Source organism: Boleophthalmus pectinirostris, unplaced genomic scaffold, assembly GCF_026225935.1.
Source record: "Boleophthalmus pectinirostris isolate CB_2022bp ecotype Guang Dong unplaced genomic scaffold, ASM2622593v1 HiC_scaffold_12, whole genome shotgun sequence".
NCBI lineage: Eukaryota > Metazoa > Chordata > Actinopteri > Gobiiformes > Gobiidae > Boleophthalmus > Boleophthalmus pectinirostris.
In genome coordinates, this window is record NW_026571018.1 from 6,389,903 (window position 1) to 6,415,583 (window position 25,681).

The following is a 25,681-nucleotide window of genomic DNA, read 5'->3' on the forward strand; positions in this document are numbered from 1 at the left end:
TAACATGATTTTTAGTTTGACATCAAGAGCTGCTTGCACAATATATCTGTCCCGTGGCAAGCCAAATTTCACATATGCTGAAAAAATTGGGTAATTCTAATAACAACTAGCATGCTAATGTGCACTTCCTGAATTTCAAACAACAAAATGCTTCTTAATTAGATAAAGACGGTATACAGTTTTTTGAGATTTTGACCTCAAAGAGCTGCTTAAAGGACCTAGATCAGCGTTTCCCAAACTTTTTTGTGGATCCACAGTTTAAAAGTCACAAACCTTCATGACCCAAGTCAAGAGACATTATTCATAAATCATAAAATACATTTCGATTTGATCATTATTGAACATTAATGAGGATATTTTATTGTTGACTTCTCTCTGAACAACTAGTATTACTCAGTCATTGAACCAGCAATAAAAGGGATCCATCCACACGTATCCTGAAGTGCACTAACCTTTGCTGATTTATCACCTTCTTCATCTGTCGTCTTTTTGAACAACCAAGCTGCATTTCTCAACTTTAGCTGCAGTCACACTCTTTCAGGGCAGATAGGATTCACTGACTCACTTGCTCTCTCATGTGTCAGACCTGTATATTTCAGAGCGACATGCAGATCGTGACAAGGCGCCACATGATAATGCTGTTATCCTCAAAAACATACTGTACTTGAAAATGTGTTTTGTTTCGCTCACACGTTTGAGTAATCCTACGTTATTAATCTGTCTACATCAGACATGTCACACTCAGGCTCGGGGGCCAAATGCGGCCTGTGATATAATTATATTTGGCCCGTGAGATGGTCCGCCGGCTACAGATAGGTTCTAGAGACATTATTTATTTACAATGTTGTTATTATTTTATATTCTGCTTGTTCTGGATTCAGTGTTTAAGCAAAACTATTATTAAACATTTATTTTAATAAGAAAAGGTTACGCTAAAATTAGGACTAAAACCAGGTCGAAACCAAAACTATATCAGGACCAAACCAGGACTAAACCAGGTCTACACCAGGACTAAATCTGGTCTAAACCAGGCCTAAACCAGGTCTAAATCAGGTCTAAACCAGGACTAAATCAGGTCTAAACCAGGTCTAAACCAGGACTAAATCAGGTCTAAACCAGGCCTAAACCAGGACCAAACCAGGACTAAACCAGGTCTAAAAAAGGACTAAATCAGGTCTAAACCAGGCCTAAACCAGGTCTAAATCAGGTCTAAACCAGGACTAAATCAGGTCTAAACCAGGTCTAAACCAGGACTAAATCAGGTCTAAACCAGGCCTAAACCAGGTCTAAACCAGGACTTAAACCAGCAGTAAACCAAGACTAAATCAGGACCAAACCAGGACTAAAACCAGGAGTAAACCACTAAAAACAAAACTAAAATCAGTACTAAAAAAGTATTTTTTGTTATTTAAAGCAGTGTGTAATGGTCAGTATTAGAACTGGATCTGGTGTTTTTGCGGGCGAAAAACCACCAGACCTAATGTTGGTCTTAATTTTCACCGAAGTGGTCTTTAAACAGTCTTTAAAAAGTCTTAAATTTGGGGTAGTCAAACCTGGGGATTGAAACAAACAAAACACAACTCCAGGTTTGTTTCTGACGAGGAACCATTATAACATAGACCAGAAAATAGCACAATGTAGGCTCTGTAAACAACTTTTGAAAAATAAAAAAATCTATAGAGGCTCTTTAAACCCTCAACCCTTCCTTCTTATTCTTTTGCGTCAGTGATATAAGTTGATTGAAAAGCTGATTGAAATCTGCCGTTGAAACAGCGACGAGAATAATAATAACGGCTATTATATCATTAACTAGGTGCTGAAAGGAAGCGGAGAGCACGTTTTTCTATACATTCGGGCGAATAAAAAGACTCGGGAGCAATGAGACCGGTCCTTAACCCGGAGATGGGAACTCTAATAACCTGTATTTGCACTGACGGTGAAAGGAAGTGCTCCGAGATTTTTCCACGGCACTCTATAAAATACAGTATGTGAATTTAGTTTAGTGGGCGCCGTTCGCTTTATTCAAGGCTTTATTCAGGTTACCAATCAACCAGTTCTATTGTTGGAGAGGAAAGTATGTGAGAACTGAGAATATGTCCTTGTGACGGCTCTGGAGTCTTTTATTCATGAAATTCTTAAGTTACCTTTCTTTCTTTTTCTTTCTTTTTTTTTTCAATTGAAAGTAAATAGTTATAACGTAGAAGGGAAAGTGTGTAGTTAAAGTCCAGAGTTCACTCACTGAGTTGCACAGGCTGCACTAGCACTGAGAAATAAATGATTGGTTGAACGTTAAGATCAGAGAGAGGTATTTTAGGTTTAAAGGGACAGTCCAGAACTAAACCAGGACTAAAATCAGATTTAAACCAGGAGTAAACCAGGACTAAAATCAGGCCTAAACCAGATCTAAAACAGGACTGAAACCCACATCTAAACCAGGTCTAAACTGAGTTTAAACCAGGACTAAACCAGGACTAGAACCAGGACTAAACCAGAACTAAAACAAGAAGTAAACCAGGACTAAACCTGGACTAAACCAGGACTGAAATGAGGATTAAAATCTGGACTAAAACTACTTCTAAACCAGGACTAACCAGAACTAAGCCAGGTCTAAACCAGAAATAAACCAGAACTAAACCAGGTCTAAACCAGGACTAAACCAGAACTAAACCAGGTCTAAACCAGGACTAAACCAGAATTAAACTAGGTCTAAACCAGGACTAAACCAGAACTAAACCAGGTCTAAACCAGGTCTAAAATCAGGACTAAACCAGAACTTAAACCATGAGTAAACCAGGACTAAACTAGGACTAAAACCAGGTCTAAACCAGGACTGAATCAGGACTAAAATCAGGAGTAAACCAGGACTAAAGACAGGACTGAAACCAGGTCTAAACCCGGACTAAAATCAGGACTAAACCAGAACTTAAACCAGAACCTAAAACCAGAACTAAACCAGGACTAAAATCAGGACTAAAACCACGTCTTTAACCAGGTCTAAAACCAGGACTAAACCAGGATTAAACCAGGACTAGACCAGTATTAAACCAGGACAACATTAGGACTAAACCAGGACTAAACCAGATTTTAAACCAGGACTAGACCAGGACTAGACCAGAACTAAACCAGGTCTAAACCAGGACTAAATCAGAACTAAAACCAGGAGTAAACCAGGACTCAAACCAGGAGTAAACTAATAAAACTGATAAACTAATCCAAGAATCGAGAATGCATTTTAGAACTTTTTTATTTTTTATTTATGTAATATTACTATGATTATTTAAATTTGATTTGCAGAAATCATTTTACTACATACACACACACGCATTCTAATTTTAGTTTTTCCGATTTGACAAGTGCATCAACTCAAACTGCGATCGCTCCTCGATGATCCACGTAACCCAAACACGCGAGCCCCACCTCCCTGTTCCTCACGCTTGTCACCGTGATGGGGGGTTGCTACCTCTCTGCTATGGCTGCACAGTTCGGCGGTGCTGGTTTCTCGCTGTCGCCCGGCGCGTTGACAGTCCCGCGGCGTAGTGCAGTGTCATCGGCGTGCGCGATGATTAATGAAGGCTCTCCGCTCTCTGCTCTGGGACACTCTGACGTCTCCGGAGTTTGAGAAAAATTCCGACTCAACTACGAACAAATCATTCATTCATCCTCCGTCGCTGTGCTAAAAATAAAAAGGCACGAGGCGAGCGAGGGTCAAAATATGTTTCTAAAGCGCTGGAAATCTGATACTGATCCAGACTTGAACTAGAAACAAAAGTCTAGACTCGTTTGAGCAAATGTCAAAACTAAAAAAAAATCACATTTAAATGACAGAAGTGAATTGGTCTAAACCAGGTCTAAACCAGGACTAAACCAGGACTAAACCAGGACTAAATCAGGACTAAATCAGGTCTAAACCAGGACTAAAATCAGGACTAAACCAGGACTAAACCAGGACTAAAACCAGGACTAAACCAGGACTAAACCAGAACTTAAACCAGAACTTAAACCAGGACTAGACCAGAACTATGCCAGGACTAAACCAGGCCTAAAATCAGGACTAAACCAAGACTAAAACCAGGATTAAAACCAGGACTAAACCAGGACTAAAATCAGGACTAAACCAAGACTAAAACCAGGATTAAAACCAGGACTAAACCAGGACTAGTCCAGAACTAAACCAGGACTAAAATCAGGACTAAACCAAGACTAAAACATTATTAAAACCAGGACTAAACTAGGACTAAATCAGGACTAAACCAGGACCAAAGCAGGACTAAAATCAGAAGTAAAACCAGGTCTAAATCAGGACTAAACCAGGACTAAAACCAGGACTAAACCAGGACTAAATCAGGACTAAACCAGGACTAAAACCAGGACTAAAACCAGGACTAAACCAGGACTAAACTAGGACTAAACCAGGATAAAAGCAGATTTGAACCAGGTATAAACCCGGACTAAACCAGGACTAAAACCAGGACTAAACTAGGACTAAACCAGGATTAAAAGCAGATTTTAACCAGGTCTAAACCAGGACTAAACCAGGTCTTAACCAGGTCTAAACCAGGAGTAAAATCAAGACTAAACCAGGACTAAACCTAAAGATAACATAAGCACCTGAGAGAATCATCAAAATCACGTGAAAATCATCAGAAGAGTGAAAATGTCAAATGTGTCACATGAACAAGTTTCCTTCCTCTAAACAAACAACAAAACTGTAGCGCCGTAACAAAATGATTTAGTAAAATACACCAAAAACTACTCTTGATACAGCAGGCCACAATATCGATACTGTATCATTACATTAAATGACACAATATATCGATATTTCAGTATTTTTGCACACCCTTACTCATTAATGTTCAATAATGGTCACAAATTTATTTTCTGATTTACGAATGTCTTTTGACTTGGGTCTCGAAGGTTTGTGACTTTTAAAATATCGGCCCCTAAAAAAAAAAGTTTGGGAAACACTGCCTTATTTGATATCAGTCTCGTGTTTTTTTTGTTTTTTTTTGTTTTTTTTTTTTTTTACATTTTTTTTTTTTTTTTCAATTTTTTTTTTTTTTTTTACTTTTTTTTTTGCAATTTTTTTTTTTTTTTACAATTTTTTTTGCATTTTTTTATTTTTATTTTTTTTATTTATTACTACTATTTACATGTTTGCTTTTTATTATAATATATTGTGATGCAAGTTACTGTGTCCAAATCATTTCCCTTGTGGATCAATACAGTTTGTCAAAGTGTAAAAAGAAACAAAACATCGAATGAGACGAGATGTCGTGTCCAAACTTTTGACTGTCACGTTGTGTATATAATTAAAAAAAATCCTGTTTGGAAAATGTACATTTGCATGACTCACAGTGGCACAAAATAAGACCTTTTCAGATTTCCAATTATTCACAATTTTGAGACGCACTTTCAAGATGCACTTAAACGTTCGCCAGCGCCAACGCATTACCCTCTTTTCTGAATACCATTAACGGCGCGAGTAGTGCTAAATCACTTACCATTACGCTTCAGTATGGATCCTGCAGCCGAATTACTGCGAAAACTTCAAGTACAATTATGAAAAGCAGTACTTATGTCTTGACTGAATGGACGTAATGACATTCTACACTGTTCGTTTCAATTAGGGAGCGTATGAATGCCACATATTGACAGCTTATGTAACCGCGTGCCCTTCAAAGCCCGGCGGCGCAGCGCTGGTGAAATATGATTGGTATGGCGGACATGACAGCCCTAATTAATTTGCTTATGTCCCTGGCAGCAAAAGGATAACTGAGATGTAGCACTGAAGACTACAAGAGGCCACGCCGTATATGAAGAGTAAAACTGTGTGTGTGTTTATATATAGAAACGCAACGCAACAGGCAGCGGGTAAATCGCGGTCAGTTACGGTTTCAATTATGTTCAAAATTGATCAAAGGAAGCGCGACGATTCAAATAAAGAGGTTTATTTTTGGTTATTATTGTGGTGTGATCATCAAGTCTGTTCCTTAAGGTTGTGCTCTGAGTAAGTGGCAGGTGGATTTAAGTAGGGATGTCCCAATCACATTTTTTTGCCCCCGAGTCCAAGTCCTTTGATTTTGAGTATCTGCCGATACCGAGTCCCGATCCGATACTTCTATAAAACATTATGAGATGGACTAAGAGCAAAGAATAAGATCCAGGATGTATGAGGGGATCAGATTGTGTTGATTTCATGTGTAGTATTTGGGCTAAACTGAGTGTGAAAAATTAAATGTTCAAAGCTTTAAATTTTATTAACTTTTCTGTCCGTTCACCATTATTGTTGAAAATCTTGACTTTTACCACAGTCTGGTCTCGGAATGTGTAACTTAGTAAACTTCATGAACTGGACAAAACAGGAACCAGACCAGAATCAGATCAGACCTGAGACTCGACTCTGCACAATCTACACTTTGTATATTTGATATTATACGGAAGCCTGTGCTTTACATTTGAAACATTTAGGCTTGTCTATGAAATCCAAATAATACAAAATCTTACCAAATGAAAACGAGATTACAGAAGCTCCACAGCCTCTCCCCCTGCACCGCCACCACATCCACAAACCCACAGCAGACCACGCACCGCAACATCAGTCTCACCGCTCAATAGACGCTCCATGCCCCTTTTTCCACCCTCCCAGCCAAAAATGCCAACTCCATTGCGCAACATGCAAACAAACAGCACCGTGCAACGACGCCATCGGCCGCACAGGTGTGTACACAGACCACAGAACCACAGGTAACAGCGCTCGAGCTCGGCACGGCCCAGAAGTCCCAGTCGGGCTGACTGGACGTCCCTGAACAAATCCTGTGTGCGCTGTGTGTTATATGTGTATATTATTTATCCGCTATCTGATCAAAATGTAACCGCCGAGTCCGGATCAAGTCCGCAGTCACGTGATTGGCACCGATTTCCGATCATGCGATCGGATCAGGACAACCCTAGAATTAAGCAATCACAATGAAATTCAGGAACAACAGTTGACTTTAGTTATCTCTTACATTGTCTTTATATCTTTATTATCTTTATACAGTGTGTATGGAGATACTAAAGATATAAAGATATTAATTCCTTGAAGAAAATGGTGATTCAGAGCAGAGAAAGCGCAGTGCTCAAAGCTGCACCAGATAAAGATGTGGATGTTTCCATCTCCATCTAACATTTCACATTTTGTTCATTCTTATGAAAGAAAGTTTAGTAATCAAAATGATGCGGGCTGATAGCAACGCTGTCAATAAAAACCTGTTGCTAATGCTAGTAAGAGCGGATCTCAAGGAAAAAAATCACCTAATTGGACTTTTATTCTTGTTCATATCTCGATTTTCGGACAAACTAGCAAAATAAAAACACCTGGAACTAGTAAAGAGGGGTTAATACGAACATTTTAAGACTCAAACGTTGAGACTTAAAGCAGCACTTACAGAGAGAGGAGGGACGGTTTATCAATAGAAAGTGAATTGGAGCCACAGTTAACGGAGCCATGTCTCGCCCACGCTCACTTCCTATTTGTAATGCAGAGCTAGTTTATATAGTCTATGAACAAAACATATAATATTATGATTTTAAAGTACTGTAATTGCTATAACAACAAAGGACCCCATAAACTGACGGCCTATCAATTATTTCAGTTTCAAAGCTGATGGGATGAGGGTCTCCTGTGGCTTTGGACTTCAAGATAACAATACTAACCACTGAGATAATACCACGAAATTGTAAAAATAAATACAAAAATTTTATAGCTTTTTTAAAAATCTTCACAGATTTGGAAAAAAAACTATCAAATTGGCAAGAAATGCTATATTTTAATAATTTTCTAGTTTAAATTTCCTTCAAAACATCAGAACAGCATTAAAGGTTGTATAGAGGATTTTCCAAGGAACGAAATTGTCCTTTTTCAAATGTTGCGCATGCGTGAAATCACCCCCCCTCCCCTACAGCTCCCTACGTACAAACGCCTCCTCCCGCCTCCTCCTTACGCCAGAAACAGGTTTGTTTCTAGAAAACAAGTACTCATCTCTGCACATGACTTGTAAACAACTACAGTGTTGGATAGGCCAGGCGGAGAAGTGAGGAGCGGGGGGAAGAGCAGACATTTCGGAACGGGGGGTGGGGAGAGGAGCAGGAAAGGGATGCAGAGAAGGGTGCGCGGAGATTCAGTGCGAATGTACTAGCTACAACACGCAGTTGCAAGCGGACTCTTTCTTTGCATTGAAAATTACGTTTTCAGACATAGGATATCGCTTTCGTGTCCTGAAAAACGTTTGTCTAGCTCTTGGAAATAAAGTACGTTTTCATAATAAGCAGAAGTGACCTGTCCAGGAGTAATTTGGCGACCAGTGCGTCAGTCTTTAGACCCTGCGTCTGCTTCAGTTGCGCCATCGCTGGAATGAATCTCCAAGAATCACCTTAGTTTGGCTTCGCTGCTTTTAGCCTTGTCTTCTTCTTTCAACAACCTCAAAAACAGACTTTCTTTTACCTCGAACTGCTCCTGGATTCTTGTCTGCCATTGCAACAAACTTTGTGCTAACTGCGAGGAAGATATAGGTAAAAAAAGCCGCTAAGAACTGTTGTGTTGGTGGAGTAAACAGCGTCTGTGCGTCTGTGGACTGCGTGACAGGTGTATGTAAATGCACCACGTAACGGCAGCGCGCAGGCAAGTCAGTTACGCTAGAAACGTAGGGAGATTGACTGAGCCTATCAGCTAACAGATAACGAGGCAGTGTCGTTATCTATTGGCAAATGTTTAGCCCCACCACGTCCAGAGTTGATGAATTTTTATTCTCTTTTTTTTGGTCATCATAATTACAAGCCTACTGCATCTCTATAATCTATCATTGACCATTTGAAACAAACAAAAAAATCCTCCATACAACCTTTAAGTTGTTATTTACCATGCTGCTAATCTGTCATTTCAAAATGCCTCACTCCCCCGTGCAACCAGCAGAGGGCATCATCAAAAACACCCGCTCAAAATAATACAGATAGTGCGCTGACAGCAAAAGAAAAGTATGCCATTTTAAGTGTCTAAAATAATTCATAACGGCATAAGGAAGCACAGTGAACTCCTCCTTTAAGCGCGCCGCATCCCTCCAGCTGTCCCTTTGTTTTTCAGCGCTGTCATATTGCTATATTAATCTCTGTTTACCTCCCTATAGCATAGTGCAGTGTCATTGGCCAACGCTATGATTAATGCTGCGCCGACTGGTTCCGGGATGTTCTTTGTCAGGTATTGCAGGTCTGTGGAGGCAGAGACGGTCTTACACAATCACAATACAACAAATACCGCTCAATTATTCATGGGACATAAACGCTGGAGCACCTTGGCAACTAAAATATTCATAAAAACCGGTGGCAGCTAAGAGAAAAAGCTGATGACTTCCTGCTTCCTGGTGGGGGACAGAGTTGGTAGTGCAGATCTAACTTGTGCGACATAGGTACCATCTATTATTAATGTTGGCCCGTCGTACCCGCAAGATCTGTCGAGCTCGCAGAAGGTGTATTACGGGAAATGAGCGAGAATATGATTATGCATTTCAAAAAGTGTTCATCGTGGTCCATGGGCGTATACGAGTATGTGCTCTTATACTTGTTCTGATACAGCTCAAGATCAATTTCTGTCCTGTGAATGTGACTTTTTAGTATCAATACCTGCTCAAATGGTATCCATTAGTATCACATTTTCAGTACCTTTGACTTTATACAATATTTTAACATTTAGTTTTAGTTTATAATGGATTTTGGCCAGTTTTCACGTTTACTTTTTAGGTGACATGACGGCATAACTAACGATATGTACATTTTACATTATTTTTCAAGGTGCATTTTGTTAGCCTGATTCATGAGCCAGGTTCACTTTGTGGAAACCGTCTGACCTCACAGCATTGGGATTCGTTTGCTCGACGGTAGGCGGGTACTTTTTTTATTTAACCAATCACTGCTATTTGGTCGTGACGTATGTAATGTGCCAAATCCTGTCGGAAGAAGTTCAGTAATGTATTTCCTCTTTATAAAATTCACCAAACATTCTCTTTGTTCCTTCTTTAAATCCTCGATCTCGGGAATCGTTGACAACACAGAATGTATCGCTCTTCGCTGATTGGCTGGTGCCCGAACTTGCACTTCACACAGAATGTCTGCCTTCATCTACATCCATCTCGACGCTTTGTTTACTGTTGTGCTGAACCACAAAAGGGACCCGGACAGGCGCTTGAGTTTGACGTCATGTCTTCACAGCTCTTCACTGATTGGCCGGTGTGTGGTCTACAACTTCCGGGGTTCTTGCACACCGTCTAGTGTATTTTGATTCCTGACCTAGCCGCTGGAAAGAAATTAATTTGAGCGGAGGCACTAGGTGGCGCCAGCCTTGCTAGAATTTTTTTACTTCTCTGGTGGAATTATTTACCCTGATTCATCAGCCGGTTTTACTTAGTTTCACTTCGTAGAAACCGCCTGACTTCGCAGTGTTAGAATCTGTTCACTCGACGGTCGGCGAGTACTTTTTTTAATTTAACCAAACACTGCTATTTGGTCGTGACGTATGTAATACACCAAATCTTGCAGGAAGAAGGGCAATAATGTCTTTCCCCTTGATAAAATTCACCAAACATTTTCTTTATTCTGGCTTTAAATTCTTGATCTCGGGAATTGTTGCCAACACAGAATGTATGTCTGATTAGCTGGTGCCCGAACTTGCACTTCCGGGTTTTTGCGAACCATCTAGTGTATTCCGATTCCTGATCTAGTAGCTGGAGAGAAATGAAATTGAGCAGAGGCACTAGGTGGCGCCAGTCTGGCTAGGAAGTATTACTGCTTCATCTGGAATGTTTTGCAGTATGGCATTAAACCTTTCTATCTTCATGGAGACAAAAAACAGACCAAGTTACAGGTCAGATCTGTGGAGAGACAACCCCGCTCACAGTCAGAATGTCTGTTTTTCTATGTATTTTTCAGCTCTAAATCTACCTGTAATTGAATAAATGTAAACGTAGAGCTGTTTAATGTCATACCGTGGAACATTCCAGGCAGAGCAACGACATCTCCATAGAAAGAAGCAGGTGAAAAGTTACACAGTTCACCTTGAAGACATTAAAAATCTACAGGTAAAGCAAGAACAGTTTCACCTCTGAGTTTTAGTTTAAAGTCTCACGATGCCTCAGGAATTCTCCGCGTAGCCGGCGCTGCAATGACGCTAATGCCAGCAGACAGGCTAATAAAGGGAATGTATGGCGCAAATGTAAACAAGTTTCAACGCACAATTCGTTCCAGCAGCTATTAGCCCGTCTGCGGAGCCGCTGCCGAGACACGCTAATCGACTTAGCCTCTACACCTTCGCCTCTGTCTTTCACCTCATCTGATCAGTTTAGCTTTTGTGAAGGGCGAAGGAATGCTAAACAAAAGTGGGCACAGAAGGAAAACTTTGAGTCATAGTAGATGTAAGGCCAGAAAGATTGGATGATAGCAAGTCAACAAAATGTTTTCTGGGTTGCTATGGTTCAATTTCAAGGCAAAATTCCCAGACATGTATTACAAAATCAACTTTTATTACGTTTTAGTCTAATAAATATTGTTTCCCTCATCAAAAAACATATCTGAAGAGGTTTTAGATATCACCCATGCATGTTTGAGTAATATAGTGATCTCTCCCTGGTACCATTCAAACCCTCCTTATGGTTAGATTTAAGATTCTGTCCAATCCTCAGCCCGCAAACCTACGTCATCCATGCTCCCACACTACAATTCTCTGTAAATTTGCAAAAACATGATACAAAACAATTGTTTATTAATAATAGTTTATTTATTTTTATTTATTTAATAGGGGCAGTGCATATTAATGAATATCTACAACACTGCAGTGCAAATGTGCCAGATTACAGCAAGAATGCTCATTTCCATCTGTAGTCCCCAGGCAGGTGACACCACAAATTTAACAATGAAAAAAAACAACAAGTGACAGTTCTAAACTAAAAGAGTCGCTGCACTTGAGCTCGGCATCAGTGAGTCGAGAGTGAGACTTTGGCGACAGCAGCGTGACGAACTGACTAAATGCAAAAAGGTGACAAAAGAGGTGATGAAAGCAAACGGCGCAAACTTGAAAACGTTCTTGAAGACGTGGACACCTGCAGCTTATATTCAGGTGCGGCCTATATATGTACTATATATGTTACTAAAATGTACTTGAGCCTGAGACACCTGGTTTTGGTAAACTGCTATTGTAGTCACAGCTGCCCTGGGACAGGCTGACAGAAGCGAGGGAGCCAATCTGCATCACCATTAACACTCGCATGCAAAAGTCATACTATAGCAAGGTGGAATGTGAAGTGTCTTGCCTAAGGACACAACGAGGGGGTGCACTACTCTAAACACTAGACCACTGTCGTCCCCAGCTCCGTATCTCTGTATGTTATAGATTATTACTAAGAATCAATCAGTCTAACTTCATTTATAAACCATGTTTCATATTAAAAAAGAAGAAAACAAAATAAAAAGTGCTTTACAATCATTAAAAACAACCCCACGTTTCCAACTTCTGAGAGAAAAACATTATATTTCTCTTTCTTTATGCCTTTTTAGTTTCGAAAAGCAAACAGCCTTGGAAATTTTGACACCCAACCCCTTTGGTATTTTCACAATTAACTTTAATATTAACTGTCACTGATTTCTCTGCACAAATAATGGCATTGGACAGCCACTCGTCGTTTGGAGTGCTGTTTAATCACTTTCATCTCCTCTCCCTGTGTAATGAATGACCACTGCTAAATGAATCTCAAGGTGCTGATGGGTAATAAACAAATGAATTTTATATTTTTCTCTTTTTAATTTTCTACATAATTCTGCTGAAATTAAACTAACCTCTGCAAACTGTATCTGGAATTTAATGAGCTTTTGGAATGGATACGTCTGAGGAAAGACGATCAAAAGTGGAAAATCTTTAGTCTTCCATTGTAATTGAAGTGACTATTTGTAACTTTTTAGACTTGGACAAAAGCATATTTTTTTGTTTTTACTTTTTGGATGTTTTTATTGTGCTGAAGAACATAGAAAAACACGCATCCTTGCCGTGAGTGGACTTGCATCTCAACAATTCTGACTCTTATTTGACCTGGAGGAGGGTCTCTTACTGGTTGTTTCCATGGAAATGTTCCTTTGACTACAGTCTTCCTCAACATGGCACAAAACATATTTATCTTCATGTAGAATGTCTCAAAGTATGGCACATCAGTATCCTGGTTATGGCAGTATTCTGGATACTGCGTATACATGCGTACTGAGAAGCCAGGACGCTCAAATCCCTGTGTACATGATCAAATGGAGTATCCCGGTTTCTTGACACAGTCTGAAAATGCACAAGTGCAAAAATAATATACTTAATAAACCAGAAAAAATACAAACAACCATCAGCTCCTTTAGGCATAGGAAGCTCGGGACATTCCTAACCGGCGATAAGGAGCTATGATCCACTGCACAGATCAAACCGAATGTTTCCAAACACTATTGTACAAGTTCTACACTGCAGCAGATTCTTCATTAAAATCTCCTGCATAAATAAACTCAACTTTACAACATATAAACCAAAACCACTATAGAGCCACATCAGCCCATTTGAGATTATAATGTGTTTAATGCAGCTTTGACACATTTGTTTACGTTTTACAGAATCAAAACTTAAAACCACATGGCTCATTTCCATAAACTATAAGCACTGAAAAAAACAGCTCGCTCCTTGTGCGCTGATGCGGTTCAGCTTCTGTCGGACTAAAGGACACGACTCAGTGGAATATGAGTGTTCTTACTGTGACAGGAGGTGCTGATGATAGTGAGTCTGTTCTGTGTGTATATCGCGTTGGAGATGGTTCATGTTTAACTTTTCGGAGATCAGACGTATGCAGGTCATACAAGTGCAGAACAGAGGAATTACAGACACAGTCAACTAAAAGCCTGTCTAAATAACAGCGTCTTGAGATGCTTTTTAAAAGAGTCTATAGAGTCTGCCTCACGTAGGGCTAGGGGCGAGGCATTCCATAATTTGGGAGCCACAGCCTGAAAGCACACGTCACCCCGAGTTTGTACGTGTGCAAGTTTAGTGCAGTTCTTTATTTAACAGTCACTTCACACACTTTATTTATGATGGTCACTTTATTTATGTTGGTCACTTAATTTATTTTGGCTACTGTTGTGATGAAAAGACTGAAAAGTGTTTGTTTTTTGGACACGTGTGCACTCAACTTCATGCTGCAGTAACCGGAATACTGCGTCTACATGCCACAGTATCCCGGTTACTATCAGAATATATCAGCTACAGTATCCTGGTTTCTGATAACTAGGATACTGAAACCTGGATCCTCAAAAAACCCGATCATAACCGGGATACTGATGTGCATGTAAACACACTCATTAAATCATGCCATACCTCCTCTAGAAAGTTCTATACTGTAGCTTTAACAGTTAACACATCTACAACATCTATTTCGATCATGTGAACAGAGATAGGCAGTAAAAAAAAACCTGATGTATCATTTGCATTTTTCAAACTTGCAAAGGTGAGAACAGGAAGTTACCTTCTCACAAACAAGTGAAGTAGGTTTTTGCACCTGTTCCTGATGAATATTTAAAAGCGTACATCTTTACCGAGGCGCAGAGAAGAACACAGTGGAAAATGCATATTCATACCGTGGCTGCTATTCCACGTGTTAAAGCTGTGTGCTGGGTTCATTTGTGTGTAAACTTAGAATTCAAAATGAGTGTAAGTGTAATAAAGAGACTGAAAGTGTGTGAGAGCTGCAGGAAGATAATTCTTCATCGATCAGGCAACTACTATTTCACTTAGTGTTAGTTTATGAGGCTTCTTCGTTTAACCATGACTAGGAAGAGGCAGTCATTAGTTCAGGCGTTCAGACTACACCCTGAAGTGACCCAAATCAGATTATTTCACCCCTGTGCTCCTGTATCTGATCTTTTAATAACAGTCTGAATGACACAGATCAAATTTTTTTCAAATGTGACCCAGTCCAATTGGATATGTGCTCCTAAAACCGATACATATCCAATTTTTTGACATGCGACTTCAGTTTGAACGGTCAGGTCATATTCATCCCACCTACACGTCAGAATCGGAGTCTAGTCAAAGCGAGGTTAGTGAGTTCATTAATATTTGGAAGGATCGCTGTATTTACCGTATTTTCCACACTATAGGACACTCTGGATTATAAGGCGCACTGTCATTAAATGGTCTATTTTCAATTTTTTTTTTCACAAATAAACCGCGCCGGACTTTAAACAGTTGGATGGGTGAGTGGTTTGTTTGTTTGTGGCATTCACTGGTGACTCTGGGCTTTGTTCAGTTGTGGCGTGTAGGGAGGGTGCTGTCTGGAACCGCTGGATTGTCGGCGTGTTCACAGTGACTCAGTTGTTCAGTTGTGTCTAAAAGTGGCACATTGCACTCGCTTTTTTGGTTCGGTCGCTGTCTGCTCCGTGCAGGTTTGCGTGTGCTGTGGGTGGTGCGGCTTTGTAATTTACTGAAGTCGTGCTGGGACACCCGAGTAGATTTGTGTATAGGGCGCTCTGGATTGTGGCGCTTTTTTCGTTTTTTCATGGGGTTTGAGGCTTAAATTGGAGGGGTCTTATCAGAACTGGACAGTTTTTGAAATGATTGCCAAAGAAATGGCCGAGCGCAGCTACAGGCGGTCCTGGCTCCAGTGTCAACGAAAAATAAAGAGCCTGCAAGCCAAATACAAGGAGGCTAAAGACTCAAACAAACAAAGCAGCCGTGGATGTGTAACCTGTCCATTTTATAAAGAACTGGACTGTATTTTGGGAGCCCAGCGTTTAGGCATTTTCTGTAAACACTAAGCACGCTCGCTGCATGCGGGACACTTTTGGAGCATTTAATGTTCACACTGGAGATCACATACAAGTCACATTTAATTGGAAATTTGAAGGACCACCAAAAAAATCCGAATTGAGCATTAAGCCCTGCCGTCTGAACATAGCCTTAGATCTCTGCTGTGAATGGTGTACTGAAGAATAGGCTGAGGAGGAGGCTCGGTCTGCTGCTGTGGTGGAGATGGAGTTGAAGATTGTGAAACTGAAATTACAAGACTTACATTTCCACAAACCTGACAATTACTTTGCCTGCAGGAGTGCCTGCTTTGGCTTGTTTTCATGGAAATGTCATTCCTTTGGCTCTAATATCCGACTATTGTTGATTGACAGTTGCATTATTAAGATTATGAGAATAAATTGTGGACCACAAGAAAAAGAAAAATGCTTAGCTTGAGTGAGTCGGAGTTTTGGGAGTGAATGGAGAGTTAATAATATAATTTTGAGCTTTTTTACGGTGCCATAACTCCTTTTAGTTAATTAGTCAACGTGCAGGACATGATCTACAGTTTCTTCAGTGGACCATAGCTCTTGTAGCCAATAAGATGCATTCGAAATTTGTTGAACAAAAACAGTTTCTTTCTCCATCGCCACCATCAAATGTGTAAGCCTTAATTATGTGCTGAACAGAGTCGTGTGTCTTGCATACTGTATTATTGCAGATTAAACCCCTTTTAACACCACAATAGCGTCTGAATTTTCATCACAATAACCCAAATAACCTTCAAAGCGTATTGTTTCTGCTTTTTTGTCCTTTTCCAGCCATTGTGCCTTCCTAAATCTCATATTCAGAAAATTACTCATTGTTCCGCAGGTCAATCGCCCGTCAGTCAACCAAAATCACCAACATAACGTTTTCTTCAGTCCTTCACAAATAACCTTTCATCGGTATTTATCCTTGTTCCAAATAGCTGAAGGAGGCTAACACAGATACTAATAATGTTACAAAAATGTCTTCTATGTGTGTAATTGTGAATGTTTTTGTGGTTTTGTTTTTTCGGGTAGAGTTTGGATCGTAACATCGTGGTGAGGAGCCATGCCCGCGTCTCCTCCCTCACCCTGAAGAACGTTCAGTTCACCTACGCTGGTCAGTACCTGTGCACCGCCAGCAACTCCATCGGCGAGGACAGCCAGACCGTGAGCCTGGAAGTGCGATGTGAGTATAAAACTTCTGCTTTAAGCTATTGGCCAATTACGTAGCAAATTTGAGCTTTGTGTTGGTTATTGTAAATACTAGATGAACACAAACGCCATTCAGACCAGCGGTGTCCAAAGATTTTCACTAAGTGGCACATGTTAATTCTTTCCCCCATGAAGACGACATTTGACGACTCCCCTTGTTTCCTTAATGATGTGTTTTGACACCTCTGCTGCATCACTAAAGACGTGATTTGACGACCAATAGAAACGGCTCGGTTTTTCACATGTAAACAGAGGCTGTGATAGGTGGGGGACACTACAACCCAACAACCCATATTAGGCTGACCAGTAGGATTCCAGGACGTGTTTTCCCCGATTTTTCCGAAGATAATCGAAGTAGTGACGATTGTAGTTTCTGGAAAAAACAAAACACGAAACACGAGCAATGGAAAGATTGCGGCGTACAGTTTTAGAAATAATGAGGAGCGGGCGTGTTTTATGGATAAGTGTAGAGAAAGTGACTTTTATGGATTTCAAAGTGATGATGAATTTGATTATAAAGTGGAAAACAGCGATAGCCACTTTCGGAGAGTGAAACTTACGAAGGCGAGAATGTCGGTGATGCGTCTGTATGAAGTCTTGCGATATCCACACAAACTATCTGGGACTTTATACTCGATTATGAACCAAAATTGCCCTGAAATCTGGATGTTGCTCAGGCGAGTCCTTTAAAATATTTCAGTCTTTTTTTCCAAGGTGCGATGTATGACCGAATTGCTACAGCAACAAATGCTTATGCGGAGCTCTGCGCATGAGAAAGTAAACAAGATGACAAATATTGGGCGCCCACTGATGAGGAAGAGTTATATTATTATATTATTATATTATTTTATTATTATATTATTATATTAGAATAAGCTAAATGAGTTGAATAAGTTAAATGGAAAAAAACAAATTAGGTCCACACAGGTGAACAACAGGTAAAAACAGGTGAACACTTGGCTATACTGTATCTGGTGATATGAAATCTATTTAAATACTTTGACAAAGTATATTTTTATTTTGTTTTTATCAATATAGTACTCAAAACATGCATATACCAGATGCTGAATGTAGTTTTTTGTTTTCGATTTTGCACCTGACCAGGTAAACTCTCTTTTTCAGTGAGCTGTTATAAACCTGTAAATGAGTTAAATCACATTTAAACATCCATAAATGAAGAGTTCAGAGTCTAAGGTTTCCAGAGATACTAAATATATCTGTGGTTCAATCAAGTTCATGAGTGTGAAAATCATTTATAATCACTCGTGGAAATGTGTTTTCTTTTATGCAGTTATGCTCTATTCGGAGCTCTAGTCATGTATGTCTGGGTTGTTCCTAGTCGGCGTCCAAGGGGGAAAGAGTTAAAACATGTTCAGGGTTCCCACGGTCATGGAAATCCTTGAAAAGTGATGGAAATTTGTAAATTCAATGAACGTTTTGGAAAAGTCATGGAATTTTAATATCTCTTTCAGGCAGCTACAGCGTTCTGTTAAGTTCTCATTAGACTATTGTGATTATTTCCGAACATATGCGCCTTTTGTTTAAGAGAGACGACAATAAATGCATTGACAAGTATTTTGAATGTTAAAAAACTATAATACCAAACCATAACATGAGTGGAAAGAGTTAACATTTCATATTTAGCCCTATTTAGTCTCTGAAGTGCCCGAGTAGAACAACGGAGTCAAAACGGAAACAAATACAGCATTTTCAGAACAGTTAAAGGTGACATGGCAAGCTAAATGTTATGTATTAACAAGTAATTACCCTCATAAGTCCAATATCCTCTTTTTAAATAAAAACTGTGCCTTATTTATTTATTATTTTGACTTAAATCTTAAAATCATGCAAATACAGAGCTAGTCGATTTTGAAATGTTCGCACAGATCCAAAGTTTTTCTCACTTTCATCACATCCTAATTATTCATGAGCGCTTTTCACAACTCTCAAAGCTCAGAGACCTTGAATGTTAACAACAGCTCACATGCTAACAGCTCACCGGTTTTACATCCTGGTTTACAAGAGATAAAAAAACACTTTATCATTATATGCAGACTGTACATATAAGTCTCATTTTGCCCCTAAAAGCTGATTTTAAAGGTTTTACATTACGCAAAATTGCCTCTTGTGAGCTTTAAGGCGTGTTAGAATACTGTTCCCTCCTCTAAAACAGACCTGGAGTTGTTTTGTTTCATTCACGCATGTTTGAATAATTCTTTATTATTAGTCTGTCTACATTTTCAAAGCTCAGAATGATCTGTTCCACCTTGTGATCTCATGAATCGGTAGTTTTCATGTTAACAGCTCCTTTTACCTTCAGTTCAGTAGAGATTTGCAATTCCAGGGCTGAAATTGTCCAAATGATTCTAGTGAAGCTGAGTGAAGTAGTGTTGTAGTACTCAAGACCGGTCTTAGCCTCAAGACCATTTTTTACGGTCTTGGTCTTGGACTCAACCACGCTCGGACTCCGTCTTCTCTCGGTTTTGAGGTGTGACACTTGACCAGTGGTAAAATAGAGATAGATTTATAAAAATGTCGATATATATGTACCAAAATAACAGTGGAATACAAATAAATGTCGAAAATGACAAAGATGGCCTGGATTTGGTCCCGATAGGCTGTGGTCTTGGTCTTGTCTCGGTCTTGTCTCGGTCTCAACCTTTAAAAGTGTCGGTCTTGTCATGGTGTCGGGTCTCAGTCTTGAGGTCTGACACTTGACAAGTGATAAAATGGAGATAGATTTATAAAAAAACATTGATATAGTCATGGTTTAGTCCTGGTTTAGATCTGGTTTAGATCCTGGTTTAAACCTGGTTTAAACCTGGTTTAGTCTTGGTTTAGTCCTGATTTAGACCTGGTTTAGTCCTGGTTTAGACCTGGTTTAGACCTGGTTTAGACCTGGTTTAGACCTGGTTTATGGTTTAGACCTGATTTAGACCTGGTTTAGACCTGGTTGAGGCAAAATAATTGCAAAATACAAGTAAATGTTGAATACTACAATGATGGTCTTGATTTGGTCTTGGTCTTGTCTCAGTCTCAACCTTTATAAATCTCGGTCTTGTCTCGGTCTCCGCCCTCAGAGGTCTTGGCCTTGTCTTGGTCTTGGGACCCTGTGGTCTCGGACTGGTCTTGGTCTCGATGAGTGCGATCTTGACTAAAACATGAGTATGAAGTTTAAAAACACAGGAGTGCTTCTTGTCGTACCACATGACATCACAGGGTGGAACAGAGTATTTTCTTTGAGACTGAAAGAAGAACTCAGCCTAAATATGCAGGATTTGTGTGTTAAACGTGTGAATGAAACAAACAAACACAACTCGAGGTCTGTTTTTGAGGAGGAAACATGATAACACACTGTATAGATCACAAAATGTCACAATTTAAATCCATGTGTACAGAGGCATGACAGATTTAACTTTATTACAGAAAATAAACAGAACAAACTTCAAATGCAGCCTGCTTCAGACCTTTATTCAGTGTGAATTGACCAATTTTTGAATAGTTTTAGTAAAAAAAAACACACACTTAAATCAAATATTTGAAAGTTGTGCATAACTATTACAGATCTTTGTACGAGACAGGCTTTCAAAACCCAACTTTGAAATGGTCTCTTTTCTGAGTAGTCAAGCGGAGGCCTCTCTTTGATATTGGAGCTTGTATTGATTTGCACAGCATCTAAAGCAATGAAGGCCCTCACAGTGATCACAGTGCCACAGCAGAGGACTGGCAAAGCACCAAGCACGGGTCCATCTCTCATCAACAACCTCCAATATTACAACGACTGGGCTGTGATTAACATTTAACAGTGACTGGAAGGCTGATTCTGGCAATATTATCTACCGTGGTACCGTGATTATGATTTTAAAGGAGACGTTTTACGCAAATTACTTTTAAACACGACATATTGTGCTTGTGTCTGATGTATTTTTATGTTCTATGACACAAGTGATGATTGAGTAGTGTTTTGGACATTTTAAATCACATTATTCATCAAAAACGACCTAATAAATGAAAAGCGGACGCTGATTTCTGTGTTTGGAAAATTGCAGAGTCCAGTGTAGCGGTGACGTCATTGAACACAGGAGAATAAAGATGAGTCAAATATGAATGAATCACTGTAAATGCAACCTCCAAATGAGAAAGGAACAACTGCAACATGGTTACAAGATATAAAAATCTATTTTGTATCATACTAGGTTTCCTTGAAGAGTTGTGTTACCCTCTTATTGAAACACTCAAAGCTCTATTTACCGAGATTCATGCATGTCTGAGTAATATTTATCCGGAAGACAGCAGACTTATCTCTTTAATTTGATCTTTTAGTGATTTAAAATGTTCAAAATTAGGACTGTAACAATATTCAATACACGCATCAAGAATCTCAGACTTCCGGTCACTGCGCAATGCATACTGAGAAGGATTTTTAGAAAAAGGGAGCATCAAACCGCCATGTTTGTTTTCCCAGTGGGATGAGTCTATTGTCAAAGCCGATCTTTTCAAGTCTTTTGAACCACATCGCTTTTGTTTCTGGTTCTGATATTGCCATATTTTAGTTTTGGGATTCGGACATCGTAATTGTGTGGTTGTTGGATCCTAACCGTGGAAAACGGCTTGAGAAATTTGTTTGCGAACTCCATAAATGCAAAAGGGAATCAGTGTGAGTCATTATCTGTGTGACTGCAAACCTCCGTTCAAACTGTTTCCCTTCCCAACGGAATTGAAAAATAGTGAAAGGCGAAGGTGATGGACGAAAAAGGTAATCTTTGACTGCCTAAATCATCCCGAGTTTGCAGCGAACATTTTGTTTGTGGAGCGCCATCAAAGCAAAATCCCGATCCCTCGCTCAACCTCGGTTACGAATTTAAAAAGTCAACGCCAAAGCAAAAGACACCAGCTGTTCACCAAGAAACACCTTCCACTGCAAAGAGACCAAGACTTAATGTTGCTGTAAAACCACAAGAACAAGAAAGTGCAGCTCAGCCTGTTTGTCTTCTGCACCTCTCGCTTAACAAACGGGATCCCACTTTGTTGTCGCTCCACATATAAAATGTTCGCTGCAAACTCGGGATGATTTCTTAAGCAGCCAAAGGTTTCCTTTTTGGTCCTTCCTGTGCATCAGTATTGCCCATCGACTTCACCTTTCACTATTTTTCAATTCCGTTGGGAAGAGAAACAGTTTGAACAGAGGTTTGAGTCACACACATCTGATTCCCTTTTGCATTTATGGAGTTCGCAAACAAATTTCTCAAGCCGTTTTCCGCTGTTAGGATCCAACAACCACACAGTTATGATGTCCGAATCCCAAAACTAAAATATGACAATATCAGAACCAGAAACAAAAGTGATATGGTTCAAAAGACTTGAAAATATCGGCTTTGTCAATAGACTCATCCCACTGGGAAAACAAACGTGACAGTTTGATGCTCACTTTTTCGGAAAATCCTTCCCAGTATGTATTATGCAATGACTGGAAATCCGAGATTCTCGATGCGTGTATTCTCTTGATACGTTATTTTCAAGATCTCACGGTACGATGTTTATTGCGATATTTTATGTAGGCAAACAAAATTGTGAATAATTATGCTACTTTTGTCTCCTCATAATCCAAATAATTAAGATTTAAAAGTGCTTAATAACCTTTATTTCAACATGTAGATTGGACTGAAACTGCGCAAAGGATCATGGTCTATGTAGTTCCCTCTGTTTGTTTTTTTGAATGCAAGCAAATAAACCCGTGATTTGATATATTGTGATGGGACAATATATTATTTTGAGATTTTTGACGAACACGATCACAATATTTCAGTTATTGTTACATCCCTGTTCAAAATATAAAATCATAACCCATGAGTGTAATCAGTTAGATGTATAACCATAATAATCTAGACAAAACTATAACATCATGGAGACAAGCCAGTGGCAAATGATCCTCTAGAAAAGTCACACAGTGCACCTTGGTAAATGGTCACATTTTTCTGTAGCGCTTTACCACCTTTAAGGCACTCCAAAGTGCTTTACAACAAGGAACCACTCACCCATTCACACATTCACACACCAGTGTACACAGACACTGGGGCGAAGTGGGTTAAGTGTCTTGCCCAAGGACACAACGACAGCATTCATCTGTGGGAGCAGCCAACCTGTGGGTCAGTGGATCTGACCACTCAAGAGCGGCATTCGAACTGCCAACCTTCAGACCAGTGGGCGGCAGTTGGTAGAGCGTTCGTCCACTGGTCTGCAGGTTGGCGGTTCAATTCCAGTTCTCGACATAAACATCACAGGTTGAGCTGTCAGATCCACTGACCCACAGGTTGGCTGGTGTGATTCCAGCTCCCTCAGATGAATGCTGTTGTTGTGTCCTTGGGCAAGACACTTAACCCACCTTGCCCACAGTGTCTGTGTACACTGGTGTGTGTGTGTGTGAATGGGTGAGTGGTTCCTTGTTGTAAAGTGCTTGAGTGTTTGAGTGCCTTGAAGGTGGAAAAGCGCTATAGAAAAATGTGAGCATTTACCTTGCTGGCTGATTAAAAAAAAAAAAAAATGCTTGATCAGAGTTTTGACTGTTTGAGGTTTATTTCAGGAGTAAATCATACGGTTTCTTATTATTGTTATTATGTTGATGGAGATTTTCATCTCTCAAAATTTTAGGAAGGGCCGCGACCTTGCACCCTTATTAAACAAGCATCTTATTTGGTAAAACCATGGAAATCGATTGCCTTGAATTGATTAAGTCAATGTTACTTATATGCACAAGTTAGAGTAAAAAGAGGTTCTATTCTACAATAATGCCATTTAGATCTGCATCAGGTTCACAAGGATTTGAATATTTATTAGTCTTTGAAAAAAAAAACGTAGCAAAACTTTTGTTCGGCTTAAGTTCAAAACTCATCGTAACATGTGTAACAATAAAAGAAAGACCTGGGCGACCTGGAGATCAAACCCGGGACCACCATGCTGACATTTACCTCATATCTGTGGGCACAGTTAGGTCATGTTTATGGAACTTACAATCTAAATCTTATACACAGCTCCCTTGAGAGTTAGAAATGTACAAAATTGCCGATTGACAAAGTGTGTGGCATTTCTTGAGAAGTATCGACTTGTGTTCTTGCTTCTTTCCTCTGACCATGCAGCTGTTGAGCAGAGGAGGCATATTCACACAGCCGTATCAGACTCCCCTCCCTCCCTCTCCCCCTCACGCCCCAGCCCCGCTCGGAGCAACCTCTCTGTTTCCATGACAACGCTCTCCCCTGTCGCTCCTGTCGCTCCTTTCGCTCCTGACCCTGCGCTGTCATGACCAGCATTTATTCGGAGAAAAGGGTCAACCGGAGCACTTTGCTATTCACACTACGCATTACGCAGCATCCCACCGCCGAACGCCACCGGAATAATAAACACAAATACTGAAAAACATCTGTACGAATGACAATACCACTACACTCCAATTAGCCTTAAAGGTGCACTATGTAACTTTTTAATTAGGGGTCTGTCGTCTGCTTGTTTTTATGGATAAATCATTGCTCTGCCTAGAATGTTTCCCAGTATGACATTAAACAGCTCTACTTTGTGTTTACTCAATTACAGATGGTTTTATAGCTCAAAAATACAGAGAAAAACAACATTCTGACTGTTAGGGATGTAACAATAACCAAAATCATATTGTCAAAAGTCTCCCAATAATATCGTGGGGCATCACAATATATCAAATTACAAGTTCCTTTGCTAAAATGCATTTTTTTGTAGTAGCAGCAGCTTATTAACATCAGGAACTACATGTCCCATGATTCATTTCAGCGCAGACACCATGAAGTTATATGTTTTCTACTTGAATTCTTGGGATTATGACAGTAATAATTCACACCAAAATCTTGTCAGGGTATTTTAAAAGCAAAAAAAGTGTCCTATCTACAATTATCTCTCCAAAATATCGCAATAAATATCGTACCGTGAGATGCATATCGTGATAATATCGTACCTAGAGATTTGGATATCGTTACATTCCTACTGACTGTGAGTGGGGTCGCCTCTCCACAGATTTGACCCGTAACTTGGTCTGGTGTGGTGTCCATGAGTCTACATTTCCATGGACTCATATTTCCATGGAGAAAAGCATTTCAAGTTCAAAGTTTATTCAGTCAGTCAGTTCTTCATACAAATAATCAAAATTGTGTTTCTCTCGATCCCATGCGTAATAAATAAATAGAAAATTGTAAATAGTTCAAAAGTGCAAAAAAAAAAAAAGTGTAAGATTCAAGATTTAATGCCTTTATTGTCATTGCCTTATAAAATAGAGCATCATACAGACTGCATAGTATTTTTAAAGCATATAATAATGTAGATATAGGCATATAATAATGCCTCCGTTCGATTTCATTTCTCTCCATCGACTAGGTCAGGAATCAAAATACAATAGATGGTTCGCAAAAACCCCGGAAATGCAAGTTCGGGCACCAGCCAATCAGCAAAGAACGATATATTTAGTGTTGTCAACGATTCCCGAGATCAAGGATTTAAAGCCGGAACAAAGAGAATGTTTGGTGAATTTCATCAAGAGGAAAGACGTTATTGTCCTTCTTCCTACGGGATTTGGGAAAAGCTTAATATATCGCATTACATA

The 25,681-nt window shown here is 39.6% G+C and overlaps 1 protein-coding gene across 1 annotated transcript in view; it reads left to right on the plus strand.

Annotated features, from left to right (window-relative positions):
• ncam1a (neural cell adhesion molecule 1a) overlaps positions 1 to 25,681 on the plus strand; it is a 246,768-nt gene that overhangs the window by 63,597 nt on the left and 157,490 nt on the right. Inside the window, exon 10 of the mRNA XM_055148709.1 lies at positions 16,888 to 17,038. Within this exon, the coding sequence (XP_055004684.1) occupies positions 16,888 to 17,038 (151 nt within the window). The remainder of the gene's footprint in view (positions 1 to 16,887; positions 17,039 to 25,681) is intronic.